Source organism: Nilaparvata lugens, chromosome 10 (assembly GCF_014356525.2).
Source record: "Nilaparvata lugens isolate BPH chromosome 10, ASM1435652v1, whole genome shotgun sequence".
In the NCBI taxonomy this organism is placed as follows: Eukaryota; Metazoa; Arthropoda; class Insecta; order Hemiptera; family Delphacidae; genus Nilaparvata; species Nilaparvata lugens.
In genome coordinates this window covers 31,741,652-31,764,397 of record NC_052513.1, presented here as the reverse complement: position 1 = coordinate 31,764,397, position 22,746 = coordinate 31,741,652, and the positions used below count along the sequence as shown (strand labels likewise).

The window sequence follows — 22,746 nt, the reverse complement described above, 5'->3', positions numbered from 1 at the left end:
TAAAAATAACGACGAATTTGATATAGAGTAGGAAAGACAAACTTCCTCATTTTTCTTACAATTGGAAAATTTATTCTCATCTGCTATGCTCAGTCAACTGTCAGACTGATGTGAAGATTATCCAATTTTCTTTGTCATTAACTTGAGAAGTCATTGAACTCAGTGTAATTGCTCTTATAGACACAATGCACTGTTATAGTGATTCTTGAGTTCAAAGACATAAACCTCACAATATTATTACGTTGGTTATTAAGACAGTAAATGACTGTACATCACTTGTAAACGTATAAATTTGTATGTATTTTCCTAGTTTCTTGTTAGTGCTCTTCCTTGACAGGAAAACATTTCGTTCTTGTGTATGAAGAACTTGTATTTTATTATACTTTCCAAATAAGCACTGTATCTCAATACTAATTATCTTCTTTTAAATAATATTCCGTGAACGTTTCGGCTTAAGAAACATAATACATATTTCGTTATTATTTGACAAGTATTCGTTTAGTATTCTATTTCAATACAAACATTTGTATAAGAAATATTATTAATCAGAAAAATGAAATATGAAAGTTATAGAGTTTCTAGCTATAGTAATTAACAAACAACGAAATTGGTCATCGAATGGTAGGCGAAACTAGTGATCCTTACCTGCCTCTGATTGGTCGAAGCTTCTTGCACCTGATTGGTTGTAATTTTCAGCAACAGAAATGAAATTGTTGATAATAAATTCTACAAAATGGCGTATGAGTTTGAAAATCGCTTACCGGTGTTTCGTAAGTCGTAACCAACCTAATATAATAGCTCCTCCAACATCTTTCTTAAATCAGTTCTTTCTTTAGAAGATTCGCTATAATCAGATGCAATTTATGCTAACTTTCAAAACAATTGAAGAAACAGACAAACTAACTCAGACATGGAACTCGAGACAAAAAACCGAATCGTCCTTTATATCAGCATTACGTCATTGAGAGCTATGACTGAAGAAATAATTAAGGTTTGTGCATTGAATAAGAGCAGTTATAACGTCATCTGTTGTTATCAAGTGTGTCAAATCCAGACTAATTAATTGAGAGCTGTGATAATACAGCTCTGTTGTCAATTACAAATGTTACTGTCAACATCTGCACCACTTTATTATTGTAGTCATCAATTCTCTCTCTCTTTCTTTCTCTCTGGCCTTCCAGTTGTCATGTTTCACATTCCTCTTTATTATTGTAATAGTAGTAGTAGTGGTAGTAACTATTTTAATTATTATTGGAACTCTTTGATTTTAATAGAATAGTTTCGAGTTTTCTCCACAATATCAATATGAAAATTCAATATTTTTCGAGTCTTGGAAGAAATTTGAGAGATTAGTATTACAGGGCCTGTATTTTCCTCTTTAGAAATGAAAGATTTCACTGTATTTGAAGATGAAAAGAGGAGGCGATAGGATTCAAGTGCGGGAGAGTTGTTTATAAAGAAACTCGCCTAGAAATTCTCTACTGAACTACAGCCTGATCCTGGATATTAGGCTTTTTATCCTTGATACCATTCAGATACAGAATAATACTCTCGCGTATGGTGAGGGATACATAACTAATAGTAAGATGAAAACTGATTTAAAATTGACATTCCAGATTACATACCAAGTTCTAAAGTTTCATCAGAACTGTTGTATTAATTTCAAAATTTGTCTCCTAGCTCCTTTTCTAGGTTTCGGAGTTTGTGGTATATGCTCTCAGCTCTCAGAGTATGCCTGTGTTGTGTGTGCACATTTGTCTTTTTTTTACATACTTTTTTCATCTATTTATTCAATTGTTTGACTAAACAAACAAAATATATAAATGCTTGGAAATATACTCAGTCCAAAACTATCCCTTTCCTAAATTTTAAAAGGCATAGTCCCAGAATATTTATGTTTTAATGACGTTAACATAAATTTTATCCTATTCTGTTGTTTACACATCTCATAGAAAGTTGCTTCTGTAATACAAGAATTGAAAAATCCCTTCAAATCAGCATCCATATCAGGTTACTGATGTAGTTCCGATATTGGAGAACACATTTTTGAATGAGGTAAGAAATAATACATGTTAATGGGGAATAGTTTAATAGAATTAAATCTATAATCAACATTTGAAAGACTAGGATTAATATAGATAGTGAAGTTTAAGGGCGTGCAAACCCATTTTGGGAAAATTTACTGGTGCACTTCTGAACTTTTTTTCATTTGTATAGTAACAAGTTATCAAAATGTCAAAAAGTAAATCCAGAGACGGACCAAACTCAAAATTCGCTCAACTGCCCTTCAGCTCAGCAGAGTGTGAGCACCACTCACGTTTCTCTGCTCCCCAAATCGCTCCACTACGCATGCGCGTGATGACGTAACCCGGCTAGCCATCGATTTTCAAAGAGCGTCGCGACGAGCACCTTGCACCCCCCATTCCCCCCTTACACTAGCCGACGTTCGCAGACCTCAACCTTACCCCCCCCCAATCCGACGCTACTTCAGGGTATATATATAGAGGGTGTACTCGATAATACACTGAAGCGTCGGCGTCGTCGGGGGCGGGAGGGGAAGGTCAGGGGGTTTTTCAACCCCCCTCTCCCCCTCTTGGACATGGGGAGTCGACTTGAAGCAAGCAACGTTTACCATGCACAGAAGGTCTTCGCTAGGCTTCCGAGTGTGTGTGTTCCAACTGCTCTGTTTGTTACAATTTTAGATCCCTTTTTTGAGCCGGCTGCAGTTGGAATGGTTTCTAGTATGGTGTGTGTGTACTAGCCTGTGTTAGTAGCTGAAGTTGCGTGTACACAGTATTGATTAGTTAGTGAAAGTATTGTGGTGATGGTGTGCAAATGGGAGATAAGGCTAGTCGACGACTGAAAACGGTAGAAAAGACTGTACTGTGAGAACTGAGTGAAAGATTAGTATAATAACCTACTAAAAGAGTGAAATACTCTGAAATAACAAGGTATTTTGGAGGTTCAGCTGAATTTACTGTGTTTCAAAGGCTTGAGATGAGTTTTGGTTAGTTGTGAAAACTAGATATCAAAACATCATCTCTCAAGTTTAACTTGTAGGGAACTTTGGAAGACTGAGAGAAACATTCGACAATATTTTAAAGGGTTCAGTAGTTTACAAGATCTTGATCTAGTGGTGAATTTTGTTTAACTTGCTCTGAAAACCTGTACCCATTCTTCCATTACTGTGTTTAATGTCTAGAAAAGACTGAGAATTGGATATTTTATTAGAGGATTTGATGATACTAAATTCTGAAACCCATAGTGTTTCTATGATACAATCAATATTCTTAATGATCTTTTTAAAAGGCTGAAAGAAGTTTGTGTAGTGAATTCAATACTTGGACAGTTACGAAATTTATTTTTCGTTGAACTGACAGAAAAAAATTTGCCAAAGTGATTCTGTCAAGTTTGTTGAGGGCCTCTACGTCTGGCTCCACTTCACCATCTTCTTCCCCGTCTTTGGCGTCTGTGCCAAAATCAGCTGATGGAAAGCTATGGTGAGCTTTGTTGTAGTTACATCACTTCTTCATGTCATATCTCTGTCGTTTAGCTTCCATATTATTTATTTTGTTGGAGTATTATAAGTTTGTATTACTTGTCCAGCTAGTTGTAAATGTGTTCACTCCTCTAAGCTCTTACAAGTAGAATATAATAACCAGGAGAACTTGATAGTGTTCATTCAAATTATGATTGTTGTGATGTCGTTTATCAAGTGTGAGTCAACCTCACAAATAGTGTTAGTAAATTTATCTACAGACTTGAACTGATTTAGACTTCCACAACCAATATCGATTGATCTAGAACCTATGATTCAGTTGTGTTTACTATCACTTATGAAACATGCCCAATGTATTCATTTTCATGTACTATACCTGCTACGTACTTGCTCATTATCTGTAAGAACGTTTTCCATTCTTTCTTTATTAATTTTCATTTATATTTTTTTATTCTATTCGGACACATATCATACAATTTCTGCATTCTGCTATTTATTAACTATGTGCTCACTATTTCTGCTGTCTATTGATTTTTTGATTAATCTATGAATTATTTATGTAATAAATTTTAAAAGTTTTAACCTATTCCTCATTTCATTCTGCTCGTATTGATTCATTGATCTTTGGGCAAATCTCGTGGAGATAAAAAAAATCATCGTCATTATCAATGTACTGTTCAAGACGTATATTGTATTGTGAAAATCACAATACAATAATCTTGTAATAATAATATGAAAATAATAGAATAATCTTATTTTGTATTTTGTTTTGTGAAAATCAATCAAATTCACTCTCATTTCAACGATAATATTATTATGTGTTCAATCTCAACTGGTATAAATTAAATGAAAAAATCGTGAAGTGTAAACATAAACTATTTTTGGACAATTTCTATCTAAATTTGGGAAAGGAACAGTTTTGGGCTTCAAGCCTGTTGTTCCTTTCCCAATCATCCATAGTCGAGGATGATATTGTAGCCTTTGTATCAATGTATAAATAAAGAAATATTAATCCAAATGTAACATCAGTTAATATTAATCATTATTATAGTAGATCTTGTATTTCTATTGATACTGGTCCCTTTAAGTATTAAATAATATTTTGTAATCTTGTAGTGATTATGCTACTCTTATAACATTGAACAAACTCTAGACTAGCAAAATAGTTTAGCAAACTGATGTTGGAAAGCTCTCGGTAATTTTTCGTGATCTATATGCCTGTTAGTAACCTTGTAAAAATCGTTAATTTTGTTGATAAGAGACCAGTGTCCTTGCCTTTATACCACTTTTCACAGTAATTGCCTGTAGTTTCAAGTTGACAATCATCATCTGTCCCTTTCTTCTCTCTCTCCCTCTCTGCTCACTTTCTCACCCTCTCTCACTCACTCTATTACTCTTTTACTTCCTCTCTCACTCACTCCATCACTCACCCTATCACTCTCTTACTATCTCTTTCTCTCTCCCTAGCACACTCTCTTCTCATAAAACTTTCTGTCTCAGTTCTCCTCTCTCTCATCTGCTATCTCCTTCTTCAATTGCATGATGAGATTGAGGAAGGGGCTCTGAAATCTGAGCCAATGTTTTTCCGTTTTTTACTTCATTACAGTTTTTCTGCAATTATATGTCATGCATCAAATCAAACCATATTGAACAATAGCAGTAAGAGTTTCTAATGAGAAAATTCACTGTTCAATTTTTCAAGTAGTAATTTAGGATAGAAAAAATTAGCTCATTAGACTAGATGGCTATAGTATTGACCAATAGAAAAAAAAAATTAAAAATCAAACAAGTTTTAATCAATGACACCACTTACATAACAAATTTTGTTACACAAATGATATAACAAATCATTGAATACAATACTGTTTGTTTAAGAAAATTCTTGTTTGCAAACAGGAGTGAAATACATTGAGGCATAGAGGCATCTGCCTTGTAGCATGTGCCTTCTATTTTTGAAGAATGTTATGTGCCTGGCATTTTTAAAGATAATGAAAAGATAATTTAGAATTTTGAAATAGGCCGACACATCTGGAAAATACTTGAGTTTGTACTTAATTGATGCAGGTGAATCGCTGCTTCGGCCTTAGGACTGGCGTGAGAACTGTGAAATCTTCAGTTTGTTATAATGTGAAATCTTGCAATTTTCCTCCTTATCACTTTCCATGTCGTGCCAGGAATGCAATGTTCAGTGAGTATAAAATGTAATTCTATACCCTATATACTCATTGGCTACGTTGGAGTGATAATTCTATTATTACATTCCCCGACGACTGGGAGCCACAATTTTTAAATATCTATCGTGAGAAACTACTTGGGTCTAGATGTCACGGTAAACTGGAAAAGGAGAGAGAAAATGATTTCGCTAGCTCGCTTATAATACTAGCTACCTATTACATATAAAATTTACTACTATAACTTAGAAAATCCTGGCACAGTTAAAAGAAAATGAAATAGAAATATTTTTTGCGACTAGGGTGTTCGAGTTGTTTGGCACGAGAGATTAGGTTTTATTTGAAACTAGCAGGTAACCCGTGCTCCGCAAGGATCATTTTAAAAACTCAATAAACTGAAAACTTGACCTACTGGAACCTTGAAGAATTTCGAATAGGCCTATAATCATCCTCGGTGAATTAAGATTCTATATGCAATATTTCAAGTCAATCAGTTCAGTAGTTCAGATGTGATGATGCTTCATTCATGAATTTCCTATCCCGTACTTGTATAAGCCATTACTTTTCTTTATTTTAGTATAGAAAAGAGAGATGAAATTTACTGCTGTTTTCAATGTGATTGAAATATAAATTCCTCATTCAACCAATATTGATTTTAGAAAAGTTTTGTATTGGATTCAACTTTTCTAATAACTTTAACCGGTTTTGTTCGACTCCAATTATTTGTAATATAATAATAATCCATCGATCGATTTCATTCATTCCTAAATTAATGCATTTACGATTTTAATTAGTTGTATTGCAAATGGTACGTGTCGTTTGTGCTATTTCAACAGGATGTACAACATGCTAAGTGTTCAAAGTATGTCTGGATGAAATCAATGTCATTTCATGATTGTGATTCAGAAAGTTGTCAGAATAGTGTGATTGTGTGCCTATACCGTCGCATGTATTTTTACCTTGAAAAAGCTAGCTGGTTACCTTAATGACCTCGGTCAACTCAATCTTGGAGTGCAAAGGAGTTGTGCTTTCAGTCAAGGATGAGACCTCGGTTCAGTCTTCTTCTTCTTCTTCTTCTTCTTCTTCTTCTTCTTGTTCTTCTCCTCCTCCTCCTCCTCTCCTCCTCCTCCTCCTCCTCCTCCTCCTCCTCCTTCTCCTTCTCCTCCTCCACCTCTTCCCACGTCTTCTCCCTCTTCACCACGTTCTCCCTCTTCACTCATTTTTCTTCTCCTTCACCTTCGCACAGATCAGAGACCTCTCCAGTCTCCACCCCTCATGTCCTCCCTGAAGACCTCGAGTGACTCTTCCACTCCTCTTGCCATGTGACCCTCACAACTATTGATTAGAACAACTTTCACAAATCAAATTAGTAACGTTGGTCATACTGGAAATATTGTGTTTTCTGTTCAGGAAATTTTAAAAAAATTGTGAATTTGTAATTGGGTTAGGTCAGCATAGAATAAATAATTTGAGATTGTTTATTCTATGGTTACGTATAGTAAGATCGGAATATAAATCAAATTAAATTTCTCTATCTATGTAGATTATAGTACATGCTGGATTAAATTCTATAAATAATCATTTTATTTGCTCAAGGGCTAGCCATACAAATACAAATACAGAGTTACAGTTAAATGGAGATACTTGCATAATATAATTCTAGGAATAGCTATAATTATAACAATATTACTAACTGTTGAATGAATAAATTTCACAAAGTATTGACCGAAGAAATTCTGAACGATATGGGAAAATCAGTATGAAATGCAGTTTGATTTCGTTGAATACAATAGTTTGTATCTAAACAAAGCGACGGAGTTTGAAGCTAGAACGCATAAATGCATAGACTATTCAAAAGGAAATCATATCAAAGGGAAAAGCTTGCCAATCTCAATGTAGATCCGGGATTCCTCGAAGATATAGGGCCGCTAATGATAGAAAAAACACTTATTAGATCCAGTATAACAATGTTACGTTCACAATGACTGTTAGTCAGTAGTTTCATAAAATTCTCACATATGAGAGTATAGGATGGTATTTTAAGATGAAGTTCAGGATTCAATATAATGTTATAATGGAAGAACAGATGAAGAAATATATTATCTCTTTACTCTATATTCCTAAACAAAAAAAGACAAACATTGAGCCATTAATTAATTTAGAGTATTTATGACAATAGACTTTGAAACGCTCCATCATGATATTTGCCAAGTAGTTTGTTATCGGAAGTAAAATGAGCGAAAAGGGGAATGTATTCATATCAGAATACATTCTATACATATCAGAATTATTCATATCAGAATACATTCTATACATTCTAAACAAAAAAAAAGGCAAACATTGAGCCAGTACCTAATTAATTTAGAGTATTTATGACAAGATTACTTTGAACTCTCCATCATGAAATTTGCCAAGTAGGTTGTTATAAGCGAAAAGAGGGATTGTATTCATTTCAGAGAATATATCTACTAAATATCTATCTACTGAGATATCAGAGAAGATAGTTTACTAAAACTAAACGTCTAGTATTAGAGAAGACAATTTTCTAATCTCCAGGTGCAGTCAGTGGGGAGATCTTTATTCTCCACCTTTTTGAGGTGGGGAGGAATTTTCACGGGAGGGGGGTGGTTGTTGTTGGTGGGGGGAGAGGGGTTGCAACGGCATCTGCAGGGTGGAGGGTGGTCGGTTGAATCAGAGGGAAAACAAGTAGTCATTGCTGCCGCTATCGCAAGAATATCAACAACCACCCCACAGTGAATCAACAAGCCACGAGTAAACAGGAGAAACGGCCGGAGAGTCTCCGTTCGTAGGCCTGTTGCAGTTTCAGTTGGCCTACAGCCGCCGTGGAGAAAGGTTCGAGACAGGAGCCAGTTCCAGTTTACCTTTCGGTTTCGTGATCAACCACATCAGCTGTTGAACGTACATGGGGTTCAGTTTCGGTTTTCGTCGATGTTGTGTGGTCTAGTGTGTAAAGTGGGGCTAAAAATGTAGTTTCAGTTTGGAAGCTCGTTGCACGTGTGTGTTCAAGTGTGAAAACTCTGCTGATGTTTTAGTTTCAAACTAGACATTGTAACAATTTTAGTTTCCGTTTTACGTCGTATGCTGTAGAAAGCATATTTTTAGTTTTTACAGTTCAGTTTTTGTTGCAAGTTGTGAATTCTACTACAAAAACTGCTGCTTTTCCAAGAAACTCAAACTGTTCTAGTTTTAAACTGTAACAACTCTGTTACGTTTCACGTTGAATGCGAAAAGTGTGATAACAAAGGACCCATTTTCAGTGCTCGTTTCCAGTTCTAAATTTGTTGAGAACGTAGACATTTTCATTTTTGGTTCAGTTTCGGTTGCATGCCGCCTGTTCCAGTGCAATAACAGCTGGTGACCGAATAGCAACGTTCCCGGAAATTTCGATGATGAATCAGTCAAAACTGTTCTGTGTAGGCTACGAGTGAGAGCTAACCAACCTATCGTGAATGTCGACTGAACAGTGGGCAATATTCGGATTGTGTGAACATTTTATTAGTTTCCCAAAATTTTTAAAATACGGCGAAAATTTGACCATGTGTGTTGTGCTGAGTGGAAATTGGGCACATTATTTTATGGAATATTGATTTCAAGTTAGTTAGTTGAACCCTATAGAGTATAATTTCAAACGTGATTGAAAATTCGTAACAGCTAAAAAGTAGACTATATACTTTTTATGAACAACCTAGCATTGACATTGAATTGCGTGATATGGTGAAACGTTTTTTAACACCCAACAATCATTATTGTGAATTATTATAAACTGAGTGCTTGACTAATGTTGGCAGAATTTCAGATTCAAATACAATTACACTTACACATCTCCAATATATGCAGTTCATTGACAAAAATATACTATTTATTACAATAGTGAGATTCTATAAAGTTCGAAAAATAGTTCAGTAACATTTTAGTTTCTTTTATTTTTGTTTGAAAGTGAAGCTTAGAATTTAAGTGAGAAGCATCACAGACAAGTAATTATTTCTCTTTTGGTCGTGAACCTTTGGGAAAAAAGAGTGACTGATTACCCTATTCAACCTTAATATTGTTCTTCGATTTCTATCTATACCCTAAAGTGATTCAGTGTTTAAAGCTGTCACGTGTTCGTCTTCGAGAATATATTCTCACGTTCTCCCAGCTGTAATAGATTTCGTTTTTGACCAATCAGAGTCCATTAATGTTGCACCATGACCGATTTCTCAGAGCAACGCAGCTGCATAAAACTGTGCTTTGAGCTGGGAAAGTCAGCCACGGAAACATTGGGTGTACTGCGATCGATTTACGGCGAAAACGCGCTCTGTCGCTCCAAAACGTTCCACTGGTACTCGAGGTTTCGAGATGGCCAGATACCCACTGGGAAACCTGTTGCTTCTAAAGATTCCACACCTTCTGACAATGCCACATTGAAACCTAATGCGAGAAAACGGAGGAAAAACTCCTTGGAAAACCCGGAGGCACCCCACAACATCCATTTTGAAGCGATCGAAGCTCAGCTGAACTATGTGAAAATGTTGATGAGACTGGGGAAATCCCCTTCGGAGACCTACACATGTATGCAGGCACTGTTTGGTCCCAACTCTATCAGTCGAATAGATCTGCTGCAGTTGTTCCTGAAGTTGGAGGCTGAGGACAAGTTAGCCAACACAATTCTACCTCCAATCATCAAACCTCCCACGAAAAGACAACGGACCTCTCTACCTGCAACTCAAACAGTTCGTGAATCGGAAACAAAACCAGCGACAAAACGTCTCTCTCAATCCAGAGTGGATCTGATGACTGGAGGGAGTTTCTGGCAGGCCCCTTACAATGACGAGAAGGAAAATACGAGTTTGACTGAGAATCAGGTGTGTTTCATGGATCATTTCATGTTGTCGGGGGACTCGAATAGGGACAGTTTCAAAATAATGCTGCCGAAAAATGGTGGAGACGGTTATCAGGATGATGTCTACGTTAACGGAGTTGACAGATTTGTGCCTTTGCCGGTACCTGTTGAAAAGTGAGTTGCTGTTTTTATATTTTATTTTCCATTTATTTCTAGTTTCTCTTAATTTCTTCCAACTATTTTTCAATCGTTAATGCTTTGTGGCAATAGTTTATTCATTGTTCAATATATCCTTTGTTTGATGTGATTGATTAATTTTTCTCTATTTGTTTCATCTAATTCATGTTCATCAAACGTTAATGACTTGTTAGGTTATTCGCTATCAGAGATTTCTATTCTTATTATGAGATTTATGTAAGAAGGGGATGTCCAAAGATAACCATGGAGTTTGGTTTTGAAAATTATGGTGTTTTAATACCTTTCTTGAAAGAGAGGAATGCATCACTCTTAATTCAATGTCAGGATTGAAATTTAAGTGAAATATCAAATTAGAAATTAATTGAACTAGTTTCAAGAGCTGGATAATAATAATTAGTAGCACTATCCCATAATTTTTTATATCGATTATGCGATGATTCATTAGTATAATATTGCTACTCGTAGATGCCAAAATGGTGGAAGGAATAAGAGGTAGAAAATGAAGAAGAAAAAGAAGAAGATGATGAAGATAACGAATATGAAGGAGTTATAAGATCTTGAAATTCATAATAATAAGCTCCTAGATTAACAGGATATTGATAAATTATTTTGTTGGAAATTGTTTTTGTTGGAGTATAGATTAGTTTGAATGCTTATACCTTGATTACTCTATCACTGACTTCCAAAATCCAGATAAGATAACTTTCAATTTGTTTGGAATCTTCGTTGAAATTCTTTGATATTAGTCCATTATACACAGTGGACTAATCGAGTACCTTGTACTGTATTGAGATTTAAACGGTCTTTGCCCCCTACTGTTTGTTAGCAGTAGACAGTAGTTGGGAATGAATGAAACTTTGGACTAGTGATCGGTCATTGCTACCATTAAACCTGTTAATTGATTATAAATATAATTATGTTGACCAAGTTAATCAATGGTTATGTGGGGAGCTGATGGCTCAGCAAAATTCATATAAAATCGTATTTATAATCGTTTCATTATTTGTGGATTAATTAATTGCACAGTACAAAGATTATATTCTGTGAGGTAGCGGTGCTTTTATTGAGGTTATAAACTGTACTATTGCCCAGTCAGTAAGACCTATTCAAAAATATACTAATTGTTTTTCTTCGTGGGAGAGTCCGATAGGCAGTTCCTTCTCTTCGTTTGAATCATTTTACAAGGAACTTGGTTAACTTACATTTCCAAGTGGATTCTCAAGCACAACTATTTTCACCACTGAGCTGTATGTAACTCGTATTGAAACATGGAATTCAAATCCTATCATAATAATATACTGAGAAATCTTCATACCTGTCTTCAAATGTAAATATCCAATGCACAACAATGAATTTCAATAATATACTCCACTAATAACTATTATCATAAATTAATAATACTAATAAATGAATAATAAAATCAATAATATTCCAGTATACTCCACTAATAACTTATTGATTCTAATGTGTATTATGAATGTTTACTGAGCTTATTGATTTATTTTGAACTAGTGTGTTACAACTCAATCCCATCATGATAATTGAATAATTGAACTTGTTCATACTGCAATCTAGTCTACAACGCATGCAATAGAATCCTCATTTACTACTTGGAAGGAGTGCTTCATAATAATTCAGCATTAACAAACTTGAAATGATGCATTTGCATTGAAAACAATGAGTGATATTAAAAAAAATACAAATAACCAAAGCTTGCCTACATATTTGTAGATTTACTGTAACAATGTGACCAATGTTATTCCCCTTCACTAAAAAAAAACAAACTTATTTCCAATAAGATTCTTCTCAGTATGTCAATTGCTCGTTCTTTTCAGTATGCATCATGCTACTTGCCTCTTGCAGCATTTTAACGTATCTTGCAACTCGCATCTTACAAATTATTGTTCAATCACATCTTGCGATCTATTCCTGTACCTTGGAACTTGCTCTTGCCTCTCAGTGCACCTTGCAACTGTATCCACATCTTGAAACTCATCTTAGAAATTGTTCAAACACATCTTGCAATCTATTTCTGTACTTTGCAAATTACCTCTTGCAACACTTGCAACCTTGCAACTGTATCCACAACCCATACATAGCTCGTATCCACCCATCACGCAACTTTCCTTGCATCTTTCAACACTGTCTTGTGCCTCACGGCATGCACAGTTGACGAGCAACTGTTGAACTTATGAGAAATTTCAATACTATTTGGCAGGAAATAGCAGAGCTTTCTTTCCAGGAAATCCCTCTCATGGATCCCTATTAAATGGGGCGGTAGTTCGCTGATAGATGGACTACCCTGTGAGTCATAACGTCTGTGATTATCTGCTGAGTTATCTCTCCAACACTTTAAAGCAAATAATATTGGAGTGAGTGTCTGCCAGTTCTGGGAATTCAGATATGGGTTGGTGTGTCATTTCCAAAGTTCAATCTCTCTGTTCAAGATTTTTTCACCAGTTGTTACTGAGATTAAGATAGTGGTTATATTTGTGGGGACATGCTGTATCCTATCAGAATCAGTTTATTTTTGGATTGTTTGAGTAGTGGTTAGTGGTTCTTCAATAACAATGGACAGACTGATAAGAGATAGGCTTATCATTTACTAAAATCCATATTTATCATCCAATTTCATCCAGCTCAGTATCAGTAGAAAATTGAATTCAAGTTTGAAACATTTATTTGAAAATATAATTTCCTTGGAGGTTAGTTTCAACATTTCAAATAAAACAATTCCAAATCCTGATAGTACATATACATAGTGTATTATTATTATCATGCCTACTACTTGAGGAGCTCAAACCAGTTGAAGTATCAGTTGATATCACAGACTACAGTAGTTGATATTTGAACAATAAATTGATGTGGCAAAGGCAAAACTACTACAATAACATAAGTTTCGCGAATCACCTTTTTTCCTCTTCTAAAACCTGTTTCAGCATTCTCCGAAATCTTGGGTAGTGCTAGGTAAAATTCATTTGTTTTTCTATAGTTTGTGTAAGTTTTTCCCAGAATTTTTGTGAACGAAAAGTGGTTTTTGTAGATCTTTCAAAATTGAAAAATCTATGAGAAATTTTATTCAATTTCCTCCTAATTTCAAAAAATCTTCTTGTAATCTACCTGGTAAACTCGTATTTCAATATCTAAAATTCTGATTATATTTTATATTCTATTGAACTAAAAACTGTCTCCTGAACGTGACAAGTCTCCTAAGCGTGATCAAAATCTGGTTTTTGACGGTTGGGATAAATCAGTATGACGCAACGTCGTTATTTCTGCATTACCAGGCTTCAAAAGGGTCCTATTGTACCTTTTTTCTTGGCTTGCCCTTTCAACCTGGAAATCCCCAGCACCCCAAGCATCTGTCCCCCTCTCTTGTTCCCTACCAGTGTTTCTTCTCCTTCTCTCTCTTTCCCTACTTTTGTGTTTCTCGTCCCTTCTCTCTTATATTTCTCTGTCTTTCTCTCTTAGAAAACTAGTTCAAGTTGTCCCTTCTGGTAACATTATCTGCTGGCAAGACGTTGCACACATGTTGTGTCCCTTTTTTCTTAGGGTCAGGAGGAGGAGGTGGTGGAGGGGGAAGGGACCTCCCCTACCTCCAGTTTGAGAGAAGGGCTCCGGGACCCTCACCTGGCACTTAATACTTTTGTTAGTAGTCTCTCTCACCCTACACTTACTACTTCCCTTTTCTTCGTGCTTCTTATTTTTCTCCTTGCCTTGCCCTTCTTAATTCATGAATAAACCTGCTTCTTTGGCTACCCTCGAGATCGCCCTTGCTATTTTCTTCTTCTCATCGTTGTTTGGTCCCCTCTGCTCATGTTATGCCTTCTCATCCTCCTCCTCTCCTTCCTTCTTTTCCTTCATCTTCCTCCTCCTTATCAATTTCCCAACTCTCTATACTATACGATACTATTTCGTTCCACATGTATATATTCCTTTAATGTAATTTACATGAATAAACTGAACTGATCCAAACTAAACAACTTAAATTTTCCACTTAATTTTCTTTTGCGTGTTCCTTCACTTATTGGTCCTCATACTTCATTTTCACAGCCGAACATCTTTCATATATCACTCAGCTGTTTTCATCCTTTTCGTTCTCACTAGATTCTCTTTTCCAACAACTCTTCCTAATTTTCCCTTATATTCCATCCTTTCCTTACGCATCACATACTTTCTCATTCTCTTCCGGGTTCCTACAATATTCAACTCACTCTCATCATCTTAATATAAATGCTCTATCTATTTCTACTTCTTCATCTTGCTTCACCTTCTGAATTCCCCAACTTCTGCTATTTTCAAATGAATTTCCATACTGAAATGCTCTTCCAAATATTGTACTTCATGTAATTGTATTCATTTTGGGTATGTTTTTCTGTATTACAATTCCTCGGTATTTGAGTTTCGTCCATTATTCCACTTTTTTCCCCATCTTTCTCACCTATCGTTCTTAACAACCGTATCTCATAATCCCTCTGTCCTTCTCTCATATCTTACTGCATCATTTAAACATTTTCATTAATTCTTCCTCACTAACATGAAGAAGATACCTTCTTCCAACTCCATCTTCAACTCCATATTGTAACATACATAAATAAAGAACTCTAATCTAATCTTCACCCACTCGCACTCTCCATTGATATCACATTGATCTTCACTTTCTATCACATTGATATTCCTCCTTCTCTACAAAATTACCATTATCTTTTCAGTATGTCCTCATGCATTCTACTACAGTATATCATTCCACTTACTGTATTATTCCACGCACTGAAATATATTTTGCAATACCTCCTTCCCATCACCAATTCGTTCTTATATAATATCTTCATCCCCTCCCATATCACATATTCCTTTGTCCTCCCAACCGCCAGTCTCTTCAAGGAGATTTCTTCCATCCTGCAGCCTTTCAACATACCTATACCTACCCATATCCGGATTGTGAAAACCTTTAGCACCCCATGCAGGCAGATGCTACGTGACCTTCATCTCATTTCAACCGTCGATTGGTGGGTGGAGGGGGGGAGGGACAGATGTCTTGGAGGTAAGGAGGGGACCAAGGTCCCTTTTTCGGGTGAAATCCCCACCAATAATAGAATAATATACCACCTTTTTCCAAGGTTGGATGGTAGGCAACCGTTCCATGCTTCACGCATTTCGTCTGCCTTCGCACAGCTGTTCGATTTTTCTACTTCTTCTACTTTTACTTACTTCTATGTTCTTCCTTTTCTTCTCCCAGGAGGCCAGGTGTTTTGTTTGGTTTGTTTTTTGTTCACCCAATTCCTGCAGACTGCAGACTCGTCTCTCCACTTCCGGCTGCTGTCTGCTGTCTTGTAATGCTTTGGGACCGGAACTGGAAATAGTTGTCGAGTCTTGTATGGTATTTTAATGGCGCTTCAGAGGAGTTAGATGGTGTAATCATCTTCAGCATAAACCAGTGATATTGTCTCTTTTTCTGATGTTTTAGTATAATGATTGTGTGTAAAATAATAAATATTTACAATATAACCTAAAAAATAAAGAGTTAATTAAATTTAGTGGAGGAAGTATATATGTATGAATTGAATTATAGTAAAGATTACCTACATTTTATTTGTCTCTAGTAGAATATAGATTCATTATTCCATGGCTTGCGAAACAAGAAGAGGCTGTGATACATAAATCAATCAAATTTATAAAATTGTTGCGGTAAAGAATCAAGATTAGCAACTATCTTCAATGGAGAAGTAGGCTACTAAAGAAATCAGGATGGATAAGGAAAAATTATCATGATTGAATTTAATGAACGAGTTGCAGAATATTTTTGAAACCCAAATTCTTCAAGACAGTTATCATTATATGAATGTTTTCTTACTCTGCGGTTGATGATAACGTATTTTTTATTCAAGGAATTATACTTACAAAAGTTTGTGAATAACCTTGATATTTCTCAACTCCTGTATCAACACAAATAAGAAATTGCTTTCTCAAAAATCAACTTCTTCAATCCTTCGAATTTTTTATCATAGACAAGTTTTTATGATAAAAAATCAATCGTCAATATCTAAGATTAAAGTAAGTCATAAATCTAAAATCAAAGCTAATCGTCAAAATCCTCTCTTCCATCCAGTATAGAATGAGTATAGAATATAGAGTAAAGAATGTAATGTAATGTATAGAATGTAATTAGATTATCGTGATTACATTCTATACTCACTGTTTCCAACAACATTCAAACCGAATCCAATACTGTGTTTATAGTCCCTCGGCAAAATACTCATTCCATAAACTGCAGCACCGTCGGTTATTTCGACAATACATTCACGCTGAAAATAAACTCACAAATACCAATTATTGTCTTCATCAGCAGCTTTCTATTCTCCGACATTATTCTGAGAATGGCGGCTCAACTCAAGTTTCACTCTTGGATTTCGTCAACTACTGCGTATCGATTCGATTTTCCCCGATTTCATAATGATGGATGTGTCTTCACTAAATGCTCAAGGTCGAATCTTGGCTACATTCTAGCCTTCAAGGTCGTTTGGCGCATTCAAATTATTGATAAGAAATTGTCGTTTCCAATGCTCAGTTTCGGTCGACAAACAATATTCTACTAACTGTCCTGAATGTATTGTGCTGGGATTTGGTAGAGCACTTTATTTTATCTCAATTTTTCCTGTTAGATTCTATCACGTTCAATATGTCTCCAATGTGAATGAATTTCCAAGTAATGATTTTGATTCATCTGGTGGGTCTCTTTCATAGAAATACTGTATAAGAGCTCTTATTCAAGAAAATGGGTACCATACATTGTAGACCCATACCATTCTATTAACATTTTAATTGATGTTATCTTTATTGTTTTAAAAAGGCCTTTAAAATGATGTAACACACAATAGGTGTTTACATTTAAAATATTCGAGTTACAACCCCTAGAGAGATAGATGTGAATTTCATTCACAATCTTCACTTTACAGAATATTTGTGATATTACTTGGCATTTTATATCAACTGCTGGCAACTGTGTTGCACGATCACTTTGTTTATCTTATTTTAGTGTAGTTCATGGTTTTTTGCTCTAATCAAACGAAATAAGACAAATTAAAACGAATATTTTCATGTTTCAAAACAAATCCTTGTAGTTAAAAATTTAAATTTGTTTTGAAATAGTTGCAAACATATAAATGACGGTCCCCTTTAAAATCTACAAGGGCGAGTTCCGTCTACGAATTGGTCAGTGCTTTTTAACAACGTTGCATTTATTTTTAAGCTTTCTTCCTCTCCCTCCAACACCTTCACCCTACCTCGTTTTCTCTCTTCATCATTTTTTCTTCTCCTTCTTTCATTTATTTGTTTTTCTCCTTCTTCTATCCCTCTCCTCTTTCTTCCTTCTTCATCATGGTGTACGTACTGTAGCAGCAAATCTCTGCAAGTGTAACTAACTTCTTTCCTGAAAAGTTCTGGCAGCCTTCCACAAAGTCTGTGTACCACGAGATATTTCCGTATTGCTTACAAATCTATTTTCGAGTTGAAAAATCACTCGCACATGTACTCAGTATCTAATTTCTTCCCGGTTTTTATTCGACCCGAACATGTCACGTGCTGATTTCTCGAGACTTTATTCGTGTTTCAAAAATTAATTTGATAATTTATTCCATTGATTGATTTTTCCCCAATAAAGTTTGCAGTCAGACAAACTTATGTTCTCCTGACCGAAAACTACACAACATCTCAAAGAATTTGGAAATGTACAGTGTATATCTAGGCATTTGAGACTCATGGGCTATATATTTGTTGTGTATCTGCCATACGCAAAATAAATCCCCAATAAAATTCGATAATGTTCAGACTTTATCGGATAGTTTTACAATTTCACAGATTATTAGGAAACATGTTTTGCTGAGGATGATGTCCATTTGAGCCCTAGGCTTGTGCGTGGCTTTTGGGAGGTATAATGATGATGGGAGATGTATGAACTTGTAGTTTGTAGGTGAGTTCATAAACAATTTTTAATTGGTTTGTCTATAGGAGGAAAAATATTGGTAGGAGTAAATAATTCCAGTTTACTTGCTACTTCAATCCGGTGATCAATGATTTAATGATACTGTAAAAGATGTATCCCTGATAATAAATTATTTTCTCTTAATTAAAGTATTACGAGTGATTAGATGCACTTGCTGAGTGAATAAATTATTAGTTTTAATTGTGAAATGATCAAATCAACAAAGAAATCACTACTATAAAATAAACACTTGGAAGATCAACATTATTATTTTTAAAATACCTGTAGGAATAACACTGAAGAGTATACAAAAATCTTACTTAAATCTTGATTTAACTTGAGTATAAGAATTGAATTGAATTTATTGCCAAAATTACAAATACATATTTGTACAATATTAATTACAAGAGTATACAATACAAATAGACATTGATTTTAACTAATAAAATTCTAAGTTTAATAATGAGATTGAGAAAGATCCGCATCTTTGTCTTGAAGCTAGAAAGATCTGGCTTCAATCTTTCACATTTCAGCGTTTTAGGGACTGAAATTGTGAAATCTCTTGAAAATCGAGACTATAAATTATTCAGAAAAGAAGACTGTTGATAAGAAGAATGCTTTTGATGATGGGCCCCATTCTGTTTGTTGCCCGTTCAATCTGTTTATATGAGACGTAATCGTTTACTTCTCTCACTCACTCCCTTTCTTCTTTTCTCTATCTAAATCACTCTACTACCTTCTTATTTCCTCTCTCTCACTGTATGCCTCTTCTCTTCCCCCCTCCGCTCTTCATTCTCTTCGCTTCTTCCCCCTCCTTCTCGAGTGTTTGATTCAAAGTTCATTGGCACACTTTATTCTTTGCATTGTACCGCTCCTCTTCCCAACCCTCCTCTCCTAACATTCTGCTCTTAATGTTGGATATGTCCTCAATTTGAATTTGGCTCTATTCAATGAGTGCAGTACTAAAGGACCGAACTCTTAACTTTCTTCTCACAAAATCTCAGAAAGATGAGAGATTGATTGATTGAGTTCTTTATTTATGTAGATTACAATATATACTGGCTTATACACTTATATACAATAGCTTACAATACAGCAAAATTGTAGATGAATTTACAAAATATAAACTAAAAAAATAATTATTGAACCGTATATGATATGAAAAAGCAATTTATAATATAATAACTATAGATAATTATATTGTTAAGCATCTAAATAAATTGGCGGAGCTTTGGACATATCAATGTCCATTCTTCGGAAAGAATATTAAAAATATCCTCCCCACCAACTCTCTACCAAAACGTTAATTTCATTAATTAAACTAAGGATTTATTTATTAATGGAAATATTGTAAAAGAGAGAGAGAGTTAGTGAGAGAGAGAGAAGAGAGAGAGAGAGAGAGAGAGAGAGAGAGGGAAAGAGAGAGAAAGAGAGAGAGAGTTAGTGAGAGAGAGAGAGAGAGAGAGAGAGAGAGAGAGAGAGAGAGAGAGAGAAAGAGTGAGGGAGAGAGATCATGTGCTATTACAGTTAAAGAAAACTGCAACAGTTTTTGACAATTTATATTTAGATTAATCGTGTAGGAGCTCTTTTCTAATCATTCAATTCTGTTGCAATTAATTTGGGACTTCTGATATTTCGGCTCAGCTCCCGATTAATCAACTTTTTTGATTATCTTAAATATTGTTAGTGCATATTGATGGATTAGTTTGTACTCCACAGTCCACAAACCGTATCCCAAATAGGTGGTTAATTTTTGAAAATTATGGCGATTTGTGATTGTCTATCACATCGAAATTTAATGTTATCCCTGTAGATTGGGAGTTTTTCGATACAGTAGTATTCTACGCAGCGTACATAACAGTGCAGTGTACTTATTGGTCGCTGTTTCCCAATTTTCATTAAGCCCTCCCAACCATATTCACTTTTCTGTACATTATGTAGATCCTAATGAACAGATCTGTAGATTCAATTTCCTGAATAAGCCTTCTAGGATTTTGTCATATTGTCTACATAATATTATTTAGTTGTAAATATCCATATTTACTGAAGTCTTTAATCTTCACGGACGATTGATAGATTTCATTCATATATATAATATAATATAATATATTATCATCGTTGTTGTATATATTATTGTTGTGATTGAGAAATAAAAACTGAAAAATCTGAATACCCTTTTTTCAAAATGATTTTATTTCTCAATAATCAAGAGTAGCCCTAACAAAATAAGATAATCATTGTCATAATTCTGTTATCATTGTTGTCATAATTATAGTCTGTTATTATTGATTTTATTAAATTATTGTTCCCATTCTCTCATGATTATTGTTGTGTATTGCAAGCAATGTAATTCAACAAATTAATAAGAACAATATGAAAACTTGTAGTACCCTTTTTTATTAAAAATATTACAACTTTATTTAAAATATTATAATAGTTGTGATATTTTAAATAAAAAAGGGTACTACAAGTTTTCATATTTTTCTTATTAATTTGTAAAAAAGTAGCCCATTCAAGTGAAGTGTTTTTTTGTAATTCAACAATTACGGTTATAATTCAACCACTCCATTCTAACCACTTTATTTCAATTATTTCAAGCACTGATCTACTGAATTCCCCTTACTGAGTTATATTTTGAGTTTTGTGCATAATTTTGTTTCTCAATTTTTTGTTAACAAATATCTAATTTGGTTGTATTTGTTGTGTGTTGCAGCTTGAACAGGATGCATGTGATGGACGGTGACTGTTCGAAAGCGGATATCGTGGCCGAGAAAGCGCCGCAGCTGCAGCTGGATTCACCAGCTGCCGAGGCTGCAGCCAACGGCCACGATGCAGTCGTCGAGCAAGTCGTCAAACCGTCACTCAAAGAGGTCGTGACAATGAAAGAGCCACCTCAACTAAAAGACACCGACCCTGCAACCGGGGAAGTCGCAGAGAGTGAAAATGACACTTCGAAAAGTAATGGTGAGGCTTTAGAGGAGGATAAAGGACCTGTAGTGAACGGTAGTGACTCCGCGTTAGTGACAAGTGACGAAAAACCGGCGGAAAATAGTAGTGATAGTGACGCAATACTAGTGAACGGTGATAGTAACGTTGCGGATGACGAAAACGGGGTTGAAAAAATGGTTGTCGACGAAGAGAAAGAAGAACCAAAGCTTGAGAATGGAGTTGGTGACGCACCGATGTCAACTGAGGAGGAGGTTGTTAAAATGGTGGAGGACAGTGCGGTGAAGAAGGAGGAAGAGGAGGAAGAGTGTGTAGAAAAGGAGGAGGATGTAGTAGAGAAGGATGTGGCGGAGGAGGTGAAGAAAGTAGTGGCGAAAGAGGAGGAGGAGAAGAAGGAGGAAGAGGAACAGACTAGTGAGGCGTCGTCGAAGAAGGAGGAGACAAGGGCAGAGGAGAGAGGAGGAACAGCTGTGAGTGAGGAGGACGAGGAAAGGACAAACGTCACCAGTAGTCAGGTGAGTCAATTTTATTATTTTTGAAAATTTCAATTGTAATGTGTATTTTTCCTAATTTAAAAAGCTGAAATTCAGCAATAATTTCAAACGTCAAACCTTTGCTACTGGGTGGAATGATAATACACGAGCTACATTGTTAGTTTAGTTTTGTTTGAACTACTGTAAGCTATAGGGCAATTATAGGCCAACAATTTATTTACATTCTCATCGATTTTCTCTTACAGAAAAACACACTGCTGTTGAAGCAAAACTCAAAACTGGAATTTTTAAAATGTTTTCCTTCTACACAGAATTTATTGTGGATTCGTCGTACTTATGACCTTCGTTGATTTTCATCAGAGTTCGTTGAACTATTATAGTATGAGTTTTCCTCGTTTGTGGCAGGTGTAATCGAACACTATAATAAAGTTCACTAAACAAAACCAAATTTAAGTTGTAGTACAAAAATTATTTGTAAACTACTACTCATATTTCATCAGAGTTGTTAGTTTATATTCTCACGTCAAAAATAATTGTTCTTTGTAATTTAACAGTACATTTTAGTTTTTTAGCTTGAGTTTTTAATTGTTTAACCATGCAAAAAACATTATTAG

General features: G+C 35.1%; 1 protein-coding gene across 18 annotated transcripts in view; it reads left to right on the top strand.

Moving 5' to 3' along the window:
- LOC111045459 (actin cytoskeleton-regulatory complex protein pan1) overlaps positions 1-22,746 on the top strand; it is a 103,375-nt gene that overhangs the window by 52,776 nt on the left and 27,853 nt on the right. For 8 of the 18 annotated variants that reach the window (XM_039437231.1, XM_039437230.1, XM_039437234.1 and 5 more), the window contains one exon: positions 21,406-22,153. In XM_039437231.1, coding sequence (XP_039293165.1) covers positions 21,406-22,153 — 748 coding nt within the window. Of the gene's footprint in view, positions 1-2,523; positions 3,501-8,420; positions 10,688-21,405; positions 22,154-22,746 lie in introns of those variants that run through there. The other 10 variants (XM_039437228.1, XM_039437226.1, XM_039437227.1 and 7 more) reach the window with 4 other exon arrangements.